The sequence below is a fragment of the Rhinolophus sinicus genome, chromosome 6 (genome assembly GCF_057876585.1).
Source record: "Rhinolophus sinicus isolate RSI-liver-muscle chromosome 6, RSI-T2T, whole genome shotgun sequence".
In the NCBI taxonomy this organism is placed as follows: Eukaryota; Metazoa; Chordata; class Mammalia; order Chiroptera; family Rhinolophidae; genus Rhinolophus; species Rhinolophus sinicus.
In genome coordinates, this window is record NC_142506.1 from 11,956,975 (window position 1) to 11,976,539 (window position 19,565).

General features: G+C 43.3%; 1 protein-coding gene across 1 annotated transcript in view; it reads right to left on the reverse strand.

Annotated features, from left to right (window-relative positions):
* The window catches only part of FER1L6 (fer-1 like family member 6), a 103,166-nt gene that overhangs the window by 49,836 nt on the left and 33,765 nt on the right, over window positions 1-19,565 (reverse strand). The window contains exons 14-18 of the mRNA XM_019720433.3: window positions 15,725-15,845; window positions 13,346-13,446; window positions 10,717-10,807; window positions 8,350-8,469; window positions 6,679-6,831 (exon numbers count right to left, since the gene is read on the reverse strand). Coding sequence (XP_019575992.3) covers window positions 6,679-6,831; window positions 8,350-8,469; window positions 10,717-10,807; window positions 13,346-13,446; window positions 15,725-15,845 — 586 coding nt within the window. The remainder of the gene's footprint in view (window positions 1-6,678; window positions 6,832-8,349; window positions 8,470-10,716; window positions 10,808-13,345; window positions 13,447-15,724; window positions 15,846-19,565) is intronic.

The following is a 19,565-nucleotide window of genomic DNA, read 5'->3' on the forward strand; positions in this document are numbered from 1 at the left end:
CCTGCGGACACACAGGGGGTGCTCAGAGAGCAGTTCTCAGGAGTTCATCTTATGCCAGAGTGAGACCAATGACTTCACTTGCCACGATGCACAATTGCACGGGACCATCCAGATGTAGTGGAGCCTGATGCTTAAACAGGCACTGTGGATTCAGCACTTCTGATCCCTGGGTAATGTCAATCTAACAAATAGGTATGGCTATTGCCCCCATTTTACAGATGAGAAAACTCAGACTCTGAGAGGTTAGATAAAGTCCTAAAGAACACTCAGCTTTTACATGACAGGCCAGGACTCGAACCCAGGAAAGATGATTCCAGATCTAGGCTCTGGACTCTGAAAACCCACTGGCTGCTTCTTCCTGCACTGAAATCTCCCTTCCCAGGACTTCCAAGTGCCTGCAGTTCCAGCCACAGACGCTACCTCTTCGTTTCATTCAGAAGGTCAGGCCTCCATGTGCTTGAAGGAACCTACCTGCTCTGCCATCTTCTTTCTTCCTGGCTAAACACCTCTCATTCTTTCCTCATGCAGGGTGGTTTCCAGTTGCCTTACTACCGTGCATTCTCTCCTTTGAATGTACTCGGATTTGTAGTTACATTTATGCCTGTTTGAATTTGTGTGTTTATGTGTGTGGTGGTGTGTGTGTGCATGTACATATGTGTGAGTGTGTGCATGTACAAATGTGTGGGGAGGAGTGTACGCATGTTCCCAAGATGTGAAGACACAGCTCAGTGCACTGTGGCTCCTTTACTTCTCCATCACCAGAATTAGGGGACCCCTTATCCCCATCTAAGGAGTCCCAGGCCCCAGACTTGGCTGCGTTTAGAATTGCTGGCAAGGCCTTCATTCTGAGAGCAGCTACATCTCCATATTTTGTTGACTCTTCTAAATGCCCCTTCTTAGTATCTCCCTCTTTCTTCTGCACCACTTCTTTTCCATAGAGAATCATACAATTTTACTATGAGAGGCTACATCTGACTGACTATTTCCAAGGCACCCATGGAGAGCCCCTGAATCCCAAATTGAGCCTGGGTTCACCTTCTTGTCGTGCTCTGTGAGCTCCCTACACGGATTCTGAGCAACCCAATTCAACAATTATTACAGGTGCCACTAGGAATTGCTGAGGGAGTGGGGTCAGGAGGGCATCACAGTGACCAAGACGCAGCCCTGCACCCTCCAAGAGCTCAGTCTGGACAAGGAGGCCAAGTTGCATTCACTTACTCAAATGCAAAGTTAAATGTAAGAAAGGAAAAGCTAAGGGGACAGAGAAGTAGCAGTAGGCACTTCCTTCCTTTCTCGAAGATGCAAATTTTTCGTTGGGCTTTAATCAGGACTTTGAAGTTGGACCAGTAGAGATGGAACCCCAGGAAGAAGGAAGTGCATGAACCAAGATAAGGGGACAGCAATCAACAGTGGTAATAGGAGCTAACGTTTAGTGAGTGCTTACTCTGTGCCAGGAATGGTTTGCTGAGAGCTTTCGGAAAGGAAAAAGCTGGGGCAGAGAATGACACAGATAAGGCTGAAGAATGCTGCCGGTTATGCTGAGGAGTTTGGAATGGATGCCTTAGCGAGTGGGATGTGTTATTTATTCAGCTTGCAAAAAGCAAAATAGGTCATTTTGTTGCTGGTAAAGACAACCACTCTGCAACTCATAATTCTAAAATTTGTAACAAGACAAATAAGCTTCTATTCATCACTTCTATAATAATAGTAATAGCTAAAATGTATTGAGCACTAGTTCAATAAAACAACTACTTATTGAGAACCTAAGGTTATTTTGTTGTGATAAAAGCAATCCCTCTGCCATTTGTAGATAGCACAGGGGTTTTTATCTAGCTGTTCACGGTGATCCCCCTAATGCTGAAAAGACGGCTTGGCACCCAGGAAGCACTGGATAAATATTTGTTGAGTTATTTATTTTTCTAATATTAATAATAATAATAATATTTTACATGCATTGAACACTTACATCGTCCCAGGCCCTGGGACGATGCTCTAACATTGCTCCATATAAACAGAATGTCCTATGTCCTTCATACTTTTAAAAAGTCATAGACAATCATTCATCTGCATGTTGACTACACAGTAGATACTTTTATTTTGTATGTTTTAAAGATGACTAAATAGAGGTTCAGAGAGGTTAAGACAATTGTCCAATGTCACAGAGCAAGGCAGGGGTAGAGCCAAAACTCCACCTGGCTCCAGAGGCAGGGCTCCTCACACACTGATGTGTATCCGTGCATGAGAAGTACCTGGGCATCTGTTTGAAATGTGAATTCTGATTCAGTGGGTCTGGGGTAGAATTTGAGATTCTGCGATTCTCCCTGTTGGTGTGGATCCTGCTGGTCTACAGACCATAGTTTTAAGTGTTTAAGTAGTAAGACTCTTAACTTACTATGTTGCATTGCCTCCAGCGGGTCTGAGATACTGTGCTTCTTAAAGTAAAACAAAAACAACAAAAGAGATCATTCATTTCCACTGCTGTGAAAACAATGTGTGTGTGAATTCATGGTTAGAACCAAACACTCGGCTAATGTCATATGAAAAGGTTACACCAGGACTACTGTTGCCCTCCTAAGTTGGCAGTTTATACATCTTTTTAAAAATACACAAATTGAAATTGCTTGCAAGACAATGCAGCCTCTCACTGAAGTATCCGAGGTGGAACATGCAGCATGATTGAGCATCGTCCCAGGTGCTGTCAGAAACAGTGTCCCATTGTTAACAGGCACGTCCAGCCTGCGTGTGTCTTCCCCTGCCTCCCCTCCTCCCCACTCTCCTTTCTCTCTCCTGTGCCCCTGTCGCCTGACCAACCACAGCAATTTCTTTCCTTTTGAGATTAGCATGGAAAGGCAGGGGGGGAAAGACACAGAGAAAAACAAAGAATACAAAAGTGCATTAAAAAGCTGTGATCACGAAAGCATAAAAATAGCATGAGAGAGAATGCTAAAAGTCTTCACCTCTCCCAGGCCCCACCCACCCACCTCCCTCTAGGGTCCTGGAGAAGGCTAGCTGGCTTAAAAGGGAGGGAAATCTTGGCAAGTGAGAAAAAGGAGAGAAAGATGGCAATTCACATGAACTGCGTCGAAGTTAGCCCATCAGTATTTGTAAGAGAAAGGTTTGTTTGCCTTGTAGAGGTTTCACTCTGTGGCAGGACCCAGAAGGATGTCTGTCAGCTACCACTTTCAGCTGCATCCTATGGAAAGCTGGATGGAAAGCCTAAGTCCTGAAAAGAAGAGACTGCTCCCAGCAGTTTGGGGCAGAAGATAGGATAGCGATGGGGACCAGAATAAGAGCTCTGTAGAGTTAACACGCGGTGGCCTAGCGAGGAGAAGGTGACTCAAGGAGAAAAGAAAAGGAAGGTTGAGCGCCACCTGCTGGCCGGGCTCTAAGTACATCCAGCTGCTCCCATAGGAAGCGTTTCCCTACGGTAATAAATGAATGACCTTTTCCACTCTTCCGCCACTAGAGGCATAGTGGAGATGGGACTGAAGGGGGAGAACACTGCTTTTTTGGATGGTGGATTGGGCTGAGCTCTACAAACTCTGTTCCAGTATTTTCAGCAGCATTGCGAATATATTTCAAGTAGAGGAAAAGGAAGATCATGGAGCCCGGGACCATGAAACCCCGGTTGCTGTTTGTCACAGATTTCCCGTTACTTAGCCATGTGACTTCAGATGAAGCACCTTAGTTTCCTCTAGATTAATATTCCCCAAGCTGGGACCCTAAGAATGGTAGTTTCCTAAGATTTATCAATAGCTATTCTAGATGAGTAAGACTGGCAAGCGTGGGCTGTAAAAGTTAAAGATGCTTCCTGACGGCAGGACTTCTCAGAGCCTTCTATTGGTTAATGAGCCCTCTGACACTCTAAGAGAGGGATTCAACTGCAACCTCCACATGTGTTTGAACATGGGGCACTTGTGGAGCCACTCCAAGGACAGCTGTTCCATAGACGGGGCTCTGAGGAAACTCTGGCCTGGAGATTTTAGAGATTCACGTTCTCTTCTTTGCCTTACTGAACTTCCTAATTCCCAGTTTAGATACCAGACTGAGTGGCAGGTGTGTGAGGACCTGGGGCAGCTACTGCTTTTTTCAGATTTACCGACTCAGTGAGGAGAAGGGCATAAAGGGAGGTGGAGGGAGGGAGTTAAAAAGCAAGGGTGACAATCCAAACAGGAGTAAAAATAGTTTTTTGCTGAATCATCTTACCCAGATGTTTCGAGTCTGTACAATTGAATGCGATGAAATTTCAAAAGCCATCACCCAAAGTAATCCCAACGGCAAAAGGAAAATACAGATGGAGAAGTAATCCAAGGTTCTCGATTCTCAGTTATGTCTACCCTCTGGCTTTATTTGACAGTTGTCCTCTGTTCTAATTTTAAATAATGCCAGGATACATCAAAATATTTAGGAGTGAGCAACACTCCACTGATATTTTTTTATTATAGTATTTTTGGCGCAGGGCCTTCTGAAATGATATGCTATTTCTAAGACAAATATTTACTGTGACCCCAGGATTCCTTGGATGGAGAAAGCTGAAGAAAAATCCTGATACTGGTGGTGAATAACTTGGGTGAAAATTTCCTTTTTCAGTTACAGTTCTACAGGGGTGGGTTTAAAAATCATTTACACACATGACAGAAAATAACATACAGAGCCACAAACACTTCACTGGACATAAAAGGGTTACACAATTCCAGAAACATCCTCTAGATGTTGGATGCCCATTTGTTTGAATGCCAGCGTCTACTGGGGGATTACTCTGGGTGATGCACACTCTGGGTTTTTTGTTTTGTTTTGTTTTTTTCTGCATGGCAGGAAGTGAAAAGGTGGCCGAACATACTCTGTGTTCTTTATATGCATTCATTGACTTAATCCTCAACACCACCTCCATTTGGCTCATGAAGAATAGGAGACACAGAGATGGTTAGTAACTTACCCAAGGTCACACAGCTAATAAATATTAGCCCTGCAATTCTCTTATGGGTTAAATTGTAGTTCTTCAAAATTCATATGCTGAAGTCCTAACCCCAATACCTGAGAACATTATTTGAACCCCCAAACCTGAGACCTTTTGAAAACAGGGTCTTTGCAGATATAGTTTAATAAAGTTGAACTGGAGTAGGGTTCTTATGAAAAGAACATAATGTGAGTAGAGATACACAGGGAGAACATTATGTGAAGATTGGGGTTATGCTGCCACAAGCCAAGGAACTCGTTGAAGCTGGAAGAGAAGCCTGGAACAGATCCTTCCCTGTCACTTTCAGAGGGAACATGGCCCTGCCGACATCTTAATCTCAGACTTCCAGCCTTCAGAACTGTGAGGTAACACATCTTTGTTGTTTAAGCCACTCAGTGGTATTTTGTTACAACACCCCTAGCAAACAAATACAAATCCCAACTCAGGTTCACCTGATTTCAAAGCCCATGCATGAAACCATTACCCCACATTGCCTCTTCTGTCTGCGACATTTAACCATCACATCTTCAGTAGACTCTAGCAACTGGATGGCACTTAGAGGATACCTAATCTAGCTGCTGACTGCCATATTACATCAAGCAGTTGTCCAGACACTGTTGACACCTTGATGGCTGAAGAACACATTATGGACCTCCATTTAGGGAAAAATTACCCTATAATGGCTATCATGGGGTTGTATCCCCATTCTGTCCTCTGGACACACACACACACACACACACACACACACACACACACACAGCCTATCATCCATGTAGTAGCCCTACAAACACTTTAAGTCTCAATCAGGCTGTCAAATCTTCTCAGTTAAGCATTGCTATCTCTTCATCCATCCTTCATATAGCATGGTTGTTGAGCCTTCTCACCCTCCTTCTGAGGCAGTAGAAGAAGAATTATTTTATAGCAAGAAATCTGAACTGAAATCAGGAGAACAGTCTACTTACGATGGGCTGGGAAAAGTTAATCAGTCGAACCATATACTCTTATTGGCAGTCATTGGTGAGTGTTCAGCCTTTGGACCACTCTTTCTCCATATTTGCTCAATTCTACTTCTGGGGTAGAAACTTCTTTGTAGTAAAGGGAAAATACCCAGAGTCTCCAAGACAGGCCCAAATCTTGAGTTAGAGACAGTAGAATCCATCCAGGGATTATACCTATAAGTGTCTACTTATGAGACATCGGGGGACCCTGGCTTTATGAAAGGTGCAGGGAACCAAGTTGAAAAGACTATCATGTTTTTACAATTCAAAGCCACTAGCAATCCTGAAATAGCAGTTCTGTGGTATGTAAACTACTCCTCATGTAATTTTCTCTGAAATCTATTTTTAAAATAGAGATGAGCTTATGTGAAAAGATGCCACAAATTACACAAGAGAAAAGGTTGAGAGGAAACTAATAGAAAAATGTTCCCTCTCCCTAGTAATCAAAGAAGTAAAAATGAAAGTAACCTGGTGCACCCACTAGATTACAGAAAAACTTCTGTGTGTCTGGTGACATAGTAATTGGAAAATTGGAAACTGTTCAGCCTCAAGTCAGTCTATGGAATCCCAATTTGAGTCAGGAGAGGGCGAGGTATGCCAGGTATCCTCAGAACTTTGAAAGGCTTTGGGTAGAGTCATAGATAGGGACACCCACTAAGAAAGCTAGGCAACCCCGGAAAAACAGAGATTTCCCATCTTTAAGTCAAAATAGTGCAGACTTACTTTGAGGAAATGTGTTTTGATGGTTCCGCATTGTTTCCCCATCTGCTCCCTGACGGGGGAGTAGAGCAGGTCTTTGGAGGCGATGCGGGCATATGCCACTCTCTTGTTGTTGCTGAGCATCCAAAGAAAGACGTCAGGGATGGTGTGCTGTGGCTGCAGGGACAGAGGGGAGCAGGTGGGATAGGCTGGTGTTTAACAAGTGCACGTCCAGAGTTCTCCTTTCCTTAAACAGTCCCCTTTCTGCCAAACAAAGTCTGTGGCTTAAACCATCCAGGTACTTAAAATATCTATGCAATGAAGCAAGCTAAGGGTAGCTTCTTTGAAAAGAGAAAAAGTTTTAGGTCATGAATTCGCAGTGCCTGTAGCCTCACTTGCCAAGCTGCTCATTGTGCTTTGAGGATATGCAAACTGGACCTAGGATGGGGCATTCATTTCTGGTGGCCTACATTTCTCCATCTGTAGAACAAACATCTTCCTACACCTTCCCGTGGGTTTCTTATTGTTGTTGTTGTTGTGAGAATCTTGTAATAATGATATAACTTCAAGCATTGGACTGCCTAAGAACCAGGTAACATTTCCAGAACAGTCAAATAAAAAAGCAAAAACAAATATCCATGAATGTCTTTCCAGCTGCTCTTAAGGAAGTAAAAACAATTCTAGAGGGATGTTCTACCTAAAATATGATTGCAAGTATTTTAGCTCTGTTTTAGGTGTTGATTCAGGAGAAACTTGACTAAATTGCACAGAAAATGAGACTTCAGAGTTGAGCTAGTCAAGACAGGAACTGCAGAATTCCCTGCCTAGAGGCCCATTCTGTTGCGAGGGTCTAAAGTGCACATTGTAGAGCCCACAAAGCTACCAAAACGAAGGGTAAGTATATTGTCATAAACTGGCTTCACCATCCGGGGCTGGAAGCAGATAGTCTGGATTTCAAACCCAGAACACTCTAGTGTAATTGGTACCCTCGAGGGCACCCTTCTCCGTTGATATGGAAACAGAGACATCCTTGTGGAGGTTTTCCGTACCACAGGGGTCATAGGTCACACACCTGAGGCCCTGAGGCCTGGTTTGTAATTTCTGGGTGTTTATTAAAATCCCCACATCTACTAAAATGACTGCCTGTCTCACTGGTTATTATGCCTTCAGGGAATAATGGATTCACAGCAAGAAATACAACTTTTGAGAACAGAAGCAGTAAATCTGTACATCCTTCTACAACCTTCCCAACATAAAACCCAGGATCTGGCAGAAGCAAATATAAGGGCCTTTTTAGACCATTCTAGAGATCATCAGAAGATACTGGTTACAACAAACTTAAAAATAAGAAGCTGATTTGACTTTTACTGGACATGAATTTAAATTTTCTTACAGTTGAAAACTTATCAAAGGTTCCATGCTGATTTTGACTTTTCTTGAGTCCATTAAGGAATATGCTTTTTATTTCTGCTGAATACTCAGGTTTCATTTAAAAAATCAATAAAGCTGTAGATGTTTGGCTTAATTTTAAAAGCTGCTTTCTCACCCCTAAACTAATAATGCCGGCTTAGCTCAGCAGGGCTTGGGAGAAAACATCGCTCCATCTTTCATCCTTATCAAACATTCAGACCTCATTGGGAAGACATCCCATCCGGTCCTCTCTTCCAAATGAAATTTGCCATTAGAGTTGATTACCTCATCCACAAGAAAGCGGATTTTTTCCACAAAATTTTGGGCTTCGGTAATCATTTCGTTGAGAGATAACTTTTTATTCTGCGGCTGAATGATCCCCTGGGCCTTCTTGGCCATCGCCTCCTAAAACAAGACAAGAGTCAGGGTCAGATCTTTCCAGAAACCTAGACAACAAGAACTGTCCTGTTGCTGGAAAATTCTGAAGGTATTTGTAAGCTCCACACTGAGCCACTCATAAGGGCTGTTTCAAGACCCGCCACTATGCACGTTGCCCATTTAATAGAAATTTCACAGGACTATGGAGGCAGAGACTATCATCTCACTTTTCTTTGATAGAGGAGAAGCTGAGGCCCAGAACAGTCAGAAGTTTGTCAAAATCCCATAGCTCTGGTAGATAAGACCTGAATCTAGGCTTTCTGATACTTAACAACTCTAATAATCGCAGCTAAAATGCATTGAGTTCCTTCTCTGTTCCAGGCAATGTTCTAACTGCTGTGTTAATGCTCATTACTCCTCATAGCAACTGGGGTAGGTACTTATTATTCCCATTGCACAGCTGGGGAAATAGAGTTGTGCAGACACTGCGAGGCAGGCCTGAGCTGACCTCCAGCTGAGTCTGGAGTCCATGTCCGTAATCGCCTCTCTCACCACCTCTTCTTCGAGGCCTGGTAGATGCTCCCAAATCAAGTTGGCATCATTTGAGAAATGCTGCCAAGGAGCTTAGTATGAGTGATCGAAACATCCAAAAGTGTTTATTTTGATTCAGTCCCTCAGCCCACATTTATGTGGTTCAAAACTGCTGGAGCGTAGACACATGGGAAGGGAGCTAAGGCTGGGGTGCCAGGCAGGAGCCTGATGGTGCACAGCCTGCACATCATACGAAAGAAATTGGAACTTTGTCCTGTGAGTGGCTGAGGGACTTGAGAGATTTTTTTTTAAACAGTAGTGACCTAGTCAGGTTTGCGTTCTAGAAAGCCCTCTCTGGTTGTGGTAGGGAAGATGTTTGGGGAAAGATAACTACAATCGTCTAGGCCACGGACACTAAGGCACTCGGTGTGGGCAGCGATTTGGGGATGAAGAAGTGACGTTCCAGAGTCTTTAAGGGGCAGACTCAGCAGGGCCTGGGGTGGAACTGACTGTTTTGGGTGAGGGATAAAGATCCCAAGTTGATTCTTAGGCTTCTGATTGGAGTAACAAGTGCAGCTGGTGGTGCCAATACAGGATGCAGAGCACGTTTAGGTGGGAAGGTGATGGGTGGGGCAGGATATATGTATTAAGTCTCAGGTGTTGTGAGACAGGCAGGTGACATGTCTACTGGGAGGTTGGAAATACAGGTCTGGAGATGAGGAGGGAGAGCTGGGCCACTACGGAGATGTTGAAATCATGGTCTTGTTCAGGCTAAGAACAGTTGAACGCTGAGAAGCCAACAGAGCTCTGTTGGCAAGAGGAGGTGAATGGACGTTGCAGAGAAAAAGCAAGGGCAGTCAGAGGCGCTGAAGAACTGGGGCAGGAAGATCTTATATGTGGCGGAAATTGGCCTCCCTTGAAGTATGGAAAATGAGTACGCAAACCTTCATTTATTATTCTGGAAAGAAAGATGAACCAGGAGTTTGGAGACTTGGGTTTTAGTCTCGAGACTGTAATTAACGAGCTGTGACTTTGTAAAAATTATTTAATTTCTCTGAACCCCACTCACATCGTTAAGATGTCCCTGGCTAGTTACACACAGTGATTTTTTCTTTGCAGAATTATCATGGTCTCATATAAAATGCCCTTGGTACCGTTGCTGGAATTGAGGTTTTGAGGTGAGATAATCCAGGGTCTGACTTGGTCTGGCATTTTTCAGTCATCACTCACTCAAGAAGGACGGAGCACCTATAAAGCACCCAAAGCTGTGCAGGGTCTCCAGGACACAGAGAGGTATCACCTACCCTGCTCTCAAGAAGTGTTCACAACTTTTCACACAGTTCTTCATGGGAAGAAACCAAGAAGAGGAAGAATTGTTTGGGTTCGGTTTTTTTTTGTTTGTTTGTTTTGTTTTATCTTTCAGCTTGTGAGGCAAAAGGTCAAGTGAAAGAGTCTACGGCCTTTGACAAAATACAAGTATCAAGAAAAAGAACAAGGCAAAATCCATCGTAATAGGGTGTAGGACGGGTGGGCTTCTCACTCACTCTTGTAAGCATTCGTTAAACGCTAGTTCCTTCCCAACTCACCCATTTGCTTCCTTCTCATTCCTGCTTCGAATCACACAAACGTATAACCTTGAGAACCTGACCCTCATGTAGTGTATGACCTTTGCCTCATCCATGAGGTTTATTTTTGAAGCACATGTTTTAATTCTGTTCAAAGTATAAATAGATTTTCACATACCAACTCTTGCCAACAGAGGGTAAGTCGTTTCTTATCTAAAGTGGTTTGGTTCAACATCTTGGGCTTTTTTCCTGCTTCCGAGATAAAGGCACTAGGAGAGAAGAATAACAATTTTGAAGCCTACTTAGTGACAAATCCATTTACATAATTCCAGAGATTTGCTAATGTACTTTCTGCAATACAATGGAAAAGTTGATGAAGCCACAGGACCAAGATTTTTCATTTAGGATTAAGCAATGATGCCCTAATTTTTCTAAGAGACGAAACGAGAAATTTGTTCTCATCTGGGCAAAATGATGCCCAGATTCTACATGGGGGATAGAGGTGTGTTTTTCCCATTTCTTTCAGTACATGTCGATCATGAGTGCTGTCCAAGTTCACAACCACAAACACTAATTAACGCAGTTTTCCTCCGTCTTACAAATTTAACATATGCTAAAAGGTTCCTCCAAATTTGTGAAGCAAATATTTGAGACTCAGTACTGGAATATGCCTTCCCATTTTTAACACTGCACAAAGGACATGAATAGTTACATTTTGAGGAATGAAGTTTAAAATATGTTCAATGGGAAAATGGTGAAAGTGATGAATGCAATGGAAGAAGAAATATAAATGACTGGAAAACTTGGAGAAATAAGATAGTGTCCTAATTAGGGATAACGTAAATGCAAATGAAAATCAATACCGTTTTCATCTGATAAAAAATGTGATAATAGTCAAGGTTGGTGAAGATGTGGGGAAATGGTCTCTCCCCTCTTTTATTTTAGGCAATTTGACAGCGCCTGCCAAAACGTCAATGTCTACATAATTTGATGCAAAATTCACCTAGAATCCTATCCTTCAAAAACAACTAGAAATTTTGTATGACTGTTTATACAGTAATGTTTACTGAGGCATTGTTTATGGTAAAGGTTATGAACGGAATGGAAGAAGAAATATAAGTGGTTCGAAAACCTTCTGCTGGCTGTGGGCTGCCTCCTCCCTCCATGTGACAAATGGTCTGTTCCTTCTGAGGGGGGTCCCCAAAATCCAAGATGCTCAGCCATGGGCCGGGGAGACCAGGAAGCCCGCCATGACCTTTCTCAAATCCAGATTTACCAAATATAAAACTAACATTTGCATCTCTGTCTGAACCTCATGAATATTTTTTCAGTTGATTGTAAACTTGAAAGGGGAATGACTATCACCGCAAGTAACCCTCAAATATAGAAAAGTTATTGAGCTATTAATTTTACCCACAAACAGTTTCTAAAAATATGAGATCATGAAGCTTTTTAAAGATGGTTAAAAGCAATTGCAGGTGGTAATTCGCTCACAGCAGGAGTAGCCCTGATACCTATTGCTTCTACAATGAAAAACAAGAAAGAAATCAAGATGGAAAGACAAAACTACATATTTATGTCTTTGCTTTCCTACTTTTTTTAAAGGGAAAATGCTTGGGTGGTTGAGAGATTAGGAAAGCCAGAACTTATAAAACAAAACACCAGAATTTCACTATCCTTGACCTACTCGTTATTGCCTTCCATTGAATGAATCTCCACCCTTTTTGCATTAACTCCATGATGACAAATTCTCAGTTTTGTTCCACTCTTGACCTAGTTAATTTCAAGAGTTGGTCCAAGTGTTTCGCGATGTGGTAGACAGGCTCTACAGTGACGCCCACCTCCTGCTATTCTTGTTATTGTGTAATTCCTCCCTTCGAATGTGCACTGAGCAAGTCACTTATTCATGACAGACAACATCAACAGTGATGGGATGTCACTTCTAAGATCTGTGACTTCCATCTTGCTAGCATGTTCTCTCTGACTCTCCACACTTGCTCACTCTGAGGAAGTTAGCTGTCATACTGTGAGAGGTGGCTTGGAGAGGCCCACGTGGCAAGGAGTGGAGGCTGACTTCCAACCAACCACTACACAGGAACTGAAGTCCTCAATCCAACAGTCCATGAAGAACTGAATTCTGCAAGTAGCTACACGAGTGATCCTGGACGCGAATCCTTCCCAGTGGAGTTTTGGGATAACTGCAGCCTCAGTCAAAGCCTTGAGTGCCATCTGTGAGAGGCTCTGAGCAAAGGACCCAGCAGGGCCACCCCTGGACTCACGACCCATGAAAACTGTGAGATAATAAATATTGTGTTAAGCCATGAAATTTGAGGGTTGTTACTTAGGAATAGGTAGGTAATAGCCTATTTTTGGATATTTTATTACATTGTCCACCTCCTGGAAAAAGAGTCATTAATTAGTTCTTATTAATGTGTTACATGACAAATTCTATTAAATAGTGTTGGATATAACTTATCCATCTCATTGTCAAATAGTTGTTGAGTATCTATCTACCAAATGCAAAGAACCACTAACACTGCTAGCATTTTTCTTGTTTCATAAAGAGTCTCAGCAGTCTTTTTTTTTTTCCTTGTTTCTCTTCTTTTCTCCCTTTGCTTTGTGTTTTAGTTGTTTATGTGTCAGGAAGCAAGAGTCAGCCCACAGGTGCCAGCTAAATTACGGAAAAAAAAAAAAAGATAGGCATAACACTACAAAATGCCCATCTGAATGCACGTCAAATAAACAATTTTCTAAGATAATTAAAAGCTGATTCTGTATAAGCTCAGGCCCCATATGCCAGCTGGTACCTGCTTTGACTGATGAAGTCATTAAGCGCCACCTTCATTTTCTCTTCCGGTGCTTCCTCGGAAATCTTGATCAATTCTTTCACTTCTTCTATACTTTCTTCCTGAAGACAAACCCCCGAGGTGGAGGGATGAGAGGTGGGAATGAGACATTGTACTGGAGATACTCATTGTAACATCCGAGAAATAATACTCAGCTATTGTTTTGTTTTAGAAATGAAGGAAGAGTGCCTTCATTGTCTTGTGCCTGAACTGGGAAATGTTACTGCGTGCTAACTTAGAGCCTTCCTTTTTTTAACTAGAATTGGTTCATATTGAAGTCTTCTCCTGTGTTGCTCAAACTCATTGTTTCTGTCCCAGATCCATTCCCTACCTGGGTACCATTTATTCAGAATGTACCCCATGTGGAAACCTAATGTCATGGGAAACATCTGACAAGGCAGAGTAAGTTAAATATAATGATCAAAAATGTCCAAAGCAATGTTCATGTGAGTTTGTCATATAGGAATATAATCATATTGAATAATCCCTGAACTTAAAAGGCTATTGATTCTTCTGATGATAGGGGTTTTTGTTGGGGGTGAGGGGTTCGGGAAACGGAGAACAGGTTGTATATGGCAATGGCTGTGTTGTTTGTATACTTAATAATTGTACTTTTCCTTTGGGGCCTAAATTCTAGGATTACATTCAGTGGCTTGGAGGGAAATTGCACCCAAGGGACATTATACACATTGTGAGTTTTGCTAGAATTTATAAAAGTGACGTCCTCTATCACACGCCTGGGGATATGTTTCCTTTTTTCCCCCTTCACTATAGGAATAGGTAACATGAGGGAGTGATTAAAGATTTAGGCTTGGGTCAGACTACCTCTATTCAAATTTGGGCTCTATTGGGTGACCTAACCTCATCTATAAAATACCCAGTTTCCTCATCTATAAAATTGGATAATAATAGTACCCACCTATAGCACCATAGGAAGGTGTGAATTTCTTCAAACAGTGCTTGGTGCTTAGTAAACATTCAACCAGGTTAGCCATGAGATGCCAAGCATGGCAGGGATCCTGGCACTGAGAACGTTATGAGAAACAAGTGCTAATGGCTACTGTAGCCACGAGGACTAAATTCTGGTTTTGTTCTGTCAAGCCTTTTAGAAGTACGCTATCTATTTTGCCTGAAGGAGAAGCAAGACCAGCCTTACAAAGTGAGTCTGTGGCCTCTGCCTGGGGTGACACCAAACCAGGGCCCCATAACAGCTTTCAGACTCTACCTTCATGACGCCCCATGGCCAGCGGCAATAATTTGTTTTACACAATTAGAAACAGGATTATAATACAAATGGGGGAGCGAAATCTGTTCTTTGTTAGGGTAGGTTTTCATGAAATGAGAGGGATCAAACAAGAATCATCTGGTGATCTGGTGAGGCATCATGGGACGGAGAGTAGAGGACAACACCCATGAGATGTGTGAGGTGGAAAGAGCAATGTGAGAGCAGGGCAAAGGAGTCACAAAGGGAAGGTGCGAGATACCAAAGAGGCAGAGTTTCCCAGGCTGTGTTTCCTCCCTGGGGTGGGGGGAGCCACCTACCATTTAGTGCATATTTGACACTGTTTCAAATAGTTTCACACATTCAATTCCTCAAAGAATTCTTTAGCCCCTCTCAGGTGCAAGTGTTATGCTAGATGCCATAGAACAATGGAAAATGAAAAACAAACACACCAATAAATTGTAAATCGTGGTAAGAACTGTGAAGGATAAGAACAGGGCATTATGGGAGAGCCTGAGAGGGAGGGGGTCAGAAGCCTTCTCTGAGGAAATGCTTGAACCTGAGCCATGGAGGTTGCCTGTATTACACAGGAGAAGTGACAAGGGGAAAGCAGCCCAGGGAGAGGGGATGCTATGAGACGTAAAGGCACTTGGTTTCTTCGAGAAGCTGAAAGGACACCACTGTGCTTGGAATAAAGACAGGAGGAAGAACGTGTGAGACATTGGATGGGAGAGGTGGCAGGGCCTGATCTTGTAGGAAACTGCCCTCCATGTTGGGGACTTAGGATTTTAAATTAGTTAAAGCCAGGATTTATCGATTTTGTGAGAAATTGTCAATCCCCTGCCTTTCGGAGATTAGGAAAACAACCTGCCCTAGGTCCTCTACCAGTAAGAAGCAGAGCAGGCATTTCAGTGTGGATGGTTTGATTTAAAGTCCAAGGATTTTGCAAAATGTATTCTCATCCCCCGAGGTCCACATGGTAGGAGTCCTGTGTCCTCTGAACACATCAGCCTCAACTTATTTGTATTTAAACTGAGGTCAAGACCCTCTACTGGGAGGATAAAAAAAATCCTTTTGCCTCCCAATGTTCAAATCTATCCCCTGTGAGAACCACCTACCAGCAGGTCCGCCATTTTCTCCAGCATGTTGGACCAATGCAGCCTAAACGTCTGGTCTCCCCAAGAACTGATGAAAAACACACAGGGCTTCTTGGCTTCAAAGGGCAAGTAGTTATAATTCCTGTTAAAACATGTTAGGTCTGGAAGTTAGTTGATAATCAGTGTTTTCCAGGCAATTCCAACCATATATTTATGTTTTGTACGTTCTATGTGGGGTGGGGGAGGAATGATGATAAAACTATCAAACGAGTGACTTCATCCTTAGTCGATAACTGGGGACTCATGAGCAATAAACAATGAACAGTTATGAGGCTGCAGTGGAGAGGTACTGACAGCCACCAAGCTCAGGCCCAAAGCTTAGAAATGATCACCAGAGGGCAGGATTTATCAGGCAAGCCTTCTTCAAGGAGAAAGATTTTAAACTGAGACAGGAAAGAAGGGAGAAAAACTAACATTTTTTTTTCTTTAATGACTATAAACTATAATAGATGTGAATGCATTTGTAGCTGAAATTGCTAGGTAATTTAAGAGAGTAAATTATTAATAAGAATGAAGGCATGTGTCTCACACTAAACTTCAGGAATCCATGGCTTACCATCCACCCATCTATCTATCTACCCATCCACCCGTCCTTCCATCCATCCACCCATCCATCCATCCATCCATCCATCCATCCATCCATCCATCCATCCATCCGTTCATCCAATATTTACTGTTGTCAGGCATTAGTGATAATAATATAGTGACTCCCTTGGCTAAAGAGAGACAAAAAGGATGGCAAAGTAGCTAGAAGGGGAGATGTGGAGCCAAAGAGAATTTTGTGAGTGATTGTTGGATGTGATTACATGCTGATGAGAAAAAGACGGCTAATAGGATGAGATTGAAAACAGGAAAGAAGGAATTAATTTGTAAATTTCAGTTCCCAAGGAGGAAAGGGATGGGTGCAAAGGCAGGTAACGTGGGAGAAGGGCTGCAAAATGCTGAAGTTCCCTGCCCCACGACAGCTATGTTTTGAACTAGATTTCCCCCCATCCATGCCCACCCACCCAGCCCACCCCCCATCATTTTCCCACAAACACCCGGAAGGCCAAAGTAAATTTCTTGGAATGGGCATGGTAGGACAGGTAGCCCTGATAAATGTGGACAGTATTTTGAGAGTCACACGTGTATAGGAGTAGAAAGGTGGGGAAAGAGGGAGAGAGGGAGAGAGGGAGAGAGGGAGAGAGGGAGAGAGGGAGAGAGAGAGAGAGAGAGAGAGAGAGAGAGAGAGAGAGAGAGAGAGAGAACATGAATAAAAGAGACAGAAAGAGAAAGAGAAAGTTTTGTTTGCATTCCGAAAAGCTAAAGAGAACTTTAGCCTGAAAGATATGTCCTTGTTTTTTATAGCTCTCTAACCCGGACTTCTTTTGGAGACTGTAAAATTAGCAAAGCTGCCCCATGGTCTGTTCTGCAGAAAATAAACCAGCAGGTGTCCATTCAGAAGAGAAGCCAAATAAATTCTTGGCAGAAACTGAGGTTGTTATTACAGCAGGAGAACAAAAGAAGAATATAAAAAAGGTTAGAAACTAAACTGCTCTTTCTTTCATCTCCTTTCAAAATTATTACACTCAGAATCCTACATCTAAATAAAGTCCCTCCCAAGGTTTCTTTGGTTTGAATTATTTTGTGCTAATGATGTTCAAGGCCTTTGTCTCTTTGGTTCCCAGGGTCCTCCTGGTCTTACTGAGTCTGGCTGGGCCAAGATGCTGTGGTTTCTCAGGCAAATTACAGTACAGATGGAGGACAGCAGATGGGAGGGCACGGGGTTGCCAGTGAAAAGACAAGACTGCCAGTGTGAATGGCTTCAGTGACACACGACTGGCCTTGTGACTTTGGGCAAGCACAGGCCTGGAATCCTGAGAATCAAATGGTGACCCATCACTAGATGTCTTGTGCTCTAATTTCATTCCTGAGCTCCAGCCCAATACATAAATTGTATGTGAATGAATGCGCTTTGTAAAACTGGAAAGCCCAGAACAAACATAAGATGGTATTTTAAGTGGCATGCTAAACCACCCCTGACAAGGTGGTATTTTAATGGAAGCAACAAATAGAATGTGTGTGTGTGTGTGTATGTGTGTATGTGTATGGTCACTGTGTGTGCATGTGCGTGTATATGTGTGCGTGTGTGCATGCGTGCCGTTATGTGGACAGAGCCTCAATATAGTGACTGAGAAATATACAGAAAGTCCAAAACACACCAGCATGACTTATTTTGGTCTCCTTGAGCCCGCTGGCCAGCACTGCTATGAAATCCATCCGAGGGTGCTTGAGACCTCTCCTCTCTCCCCAGGCCTTTCCCACACTGTATCCCCTGACATTCTCAGCAGCAGTTAACAATAGGCTAGTCCAACAAGGTAGGGATTGTGCTCGCTGCCCCGTCCCAGGGAAAGGCTACAGAGTCCTTCCGAGTGGTCTCAGAAGCCCCCAGAGCTGCAGATCCAGTTACAGCCCCCACTCTTTGATGTCCTCAATTTTGGAAAACTGATGGAGAAGCCATTAAGAGACTGGGACATTTGGGGTTCTTTTTGACGTGTGCAAAAGAAGGACAGACAACCAAACATGTCTGTCAGGGAGTCAAAAAAGACCCCAAAGAAGGTGGTCCCGGGGAGGTGGAAGGTAGTCCAAGCGAGGGACACGATTTAGCAAACGTAGGGCACAGTGAAAACTGAGAGGACCGCTGCTAAGATTGTTTTTACTGACTCCTTCCTACTTTGTCCCACACACTCTTTCTCCAGCCCTTAAGCCCCTTCTCGTCCTTGAGGATGTCACTTTTGCTGTGACTTTTCCCGAATCTTTACCTCCTCCCTAGGCAGAGTAAGTCACTCACCTCCTGTCTCCCGTTGCACCCTGTGCCCAACCCAGTTGCTCTACGTGATACACAGACACACAGGTGACTGACACACAGGCCCTGCCTTTAGAGTGCTCACCATCTAACAGGGAGACAGACAAGTACAAACATCTTAATGCAGTGTGATTAGCGCTTGAAGGAGGTGAGTATAGAGACCAAATCAGACTTGGGTTTCAGGGAAGGGACCTCGGGCTTCGTCCTGAAAGTGTAATGAGAGCCAGTGGGTCTGAGGACACGAGTTGCCTGGCAAAGGGAAGAGCATGTTGAAAAGGCCCAGAAGCAGCTGAGACCAGGATGCATTTGGGGAACGGCCAGGGCCATTCTGGAGATGATGGTAGAGAAGTATGTAGGGAGTAAATAATAAACCATGGTCTCTGAACTGAATCCTGAGGGAGCCAAGGGATGAGGTTAATTAGGGGAGCAACTGGTTCAGATAATTTGGTAAATTTCTTGAAGAACATCCAAGCCAGGTAGAAGGTTTTTGAAATAATCCAGGTGAAGATGCCGACTTCCAGAATGAAAGGAATGGCAATAGATATTAGAAATACTTAAGAAATAGAAATGACCAGACTTTATCACGGATGGAAGTGGATGGGCAGGAAAAAAGAGAACAATTGACAACTTTCTGATTTATGGCTAGAAGGACTCAGAAGACGGTAGGGCCAGTCTATGAGACAGGAGAGATAGGAAGGAGAGCAAAGTTGTCTGTGCAATGAGCCTGGTGAATCATTTATGAGACTCCCGAGTAGAGGGGTTTGGATCTGCTGCGCAGGAAAGAGCGCTGTCTGGGGAAATCGATTGTGAGTCGTTGTTTTCCTAACAGTGGCCAGTAAGCCGTGGGTCCATGCCCAGAGAGAGAGAGTCTTGATGAAGAGCAGAGAGAGTGAAGAGCACTGATTACGTGGTTCCCACCTCCTTGCATGTAAATGGGGAGAACACTGTTGTGTTGTG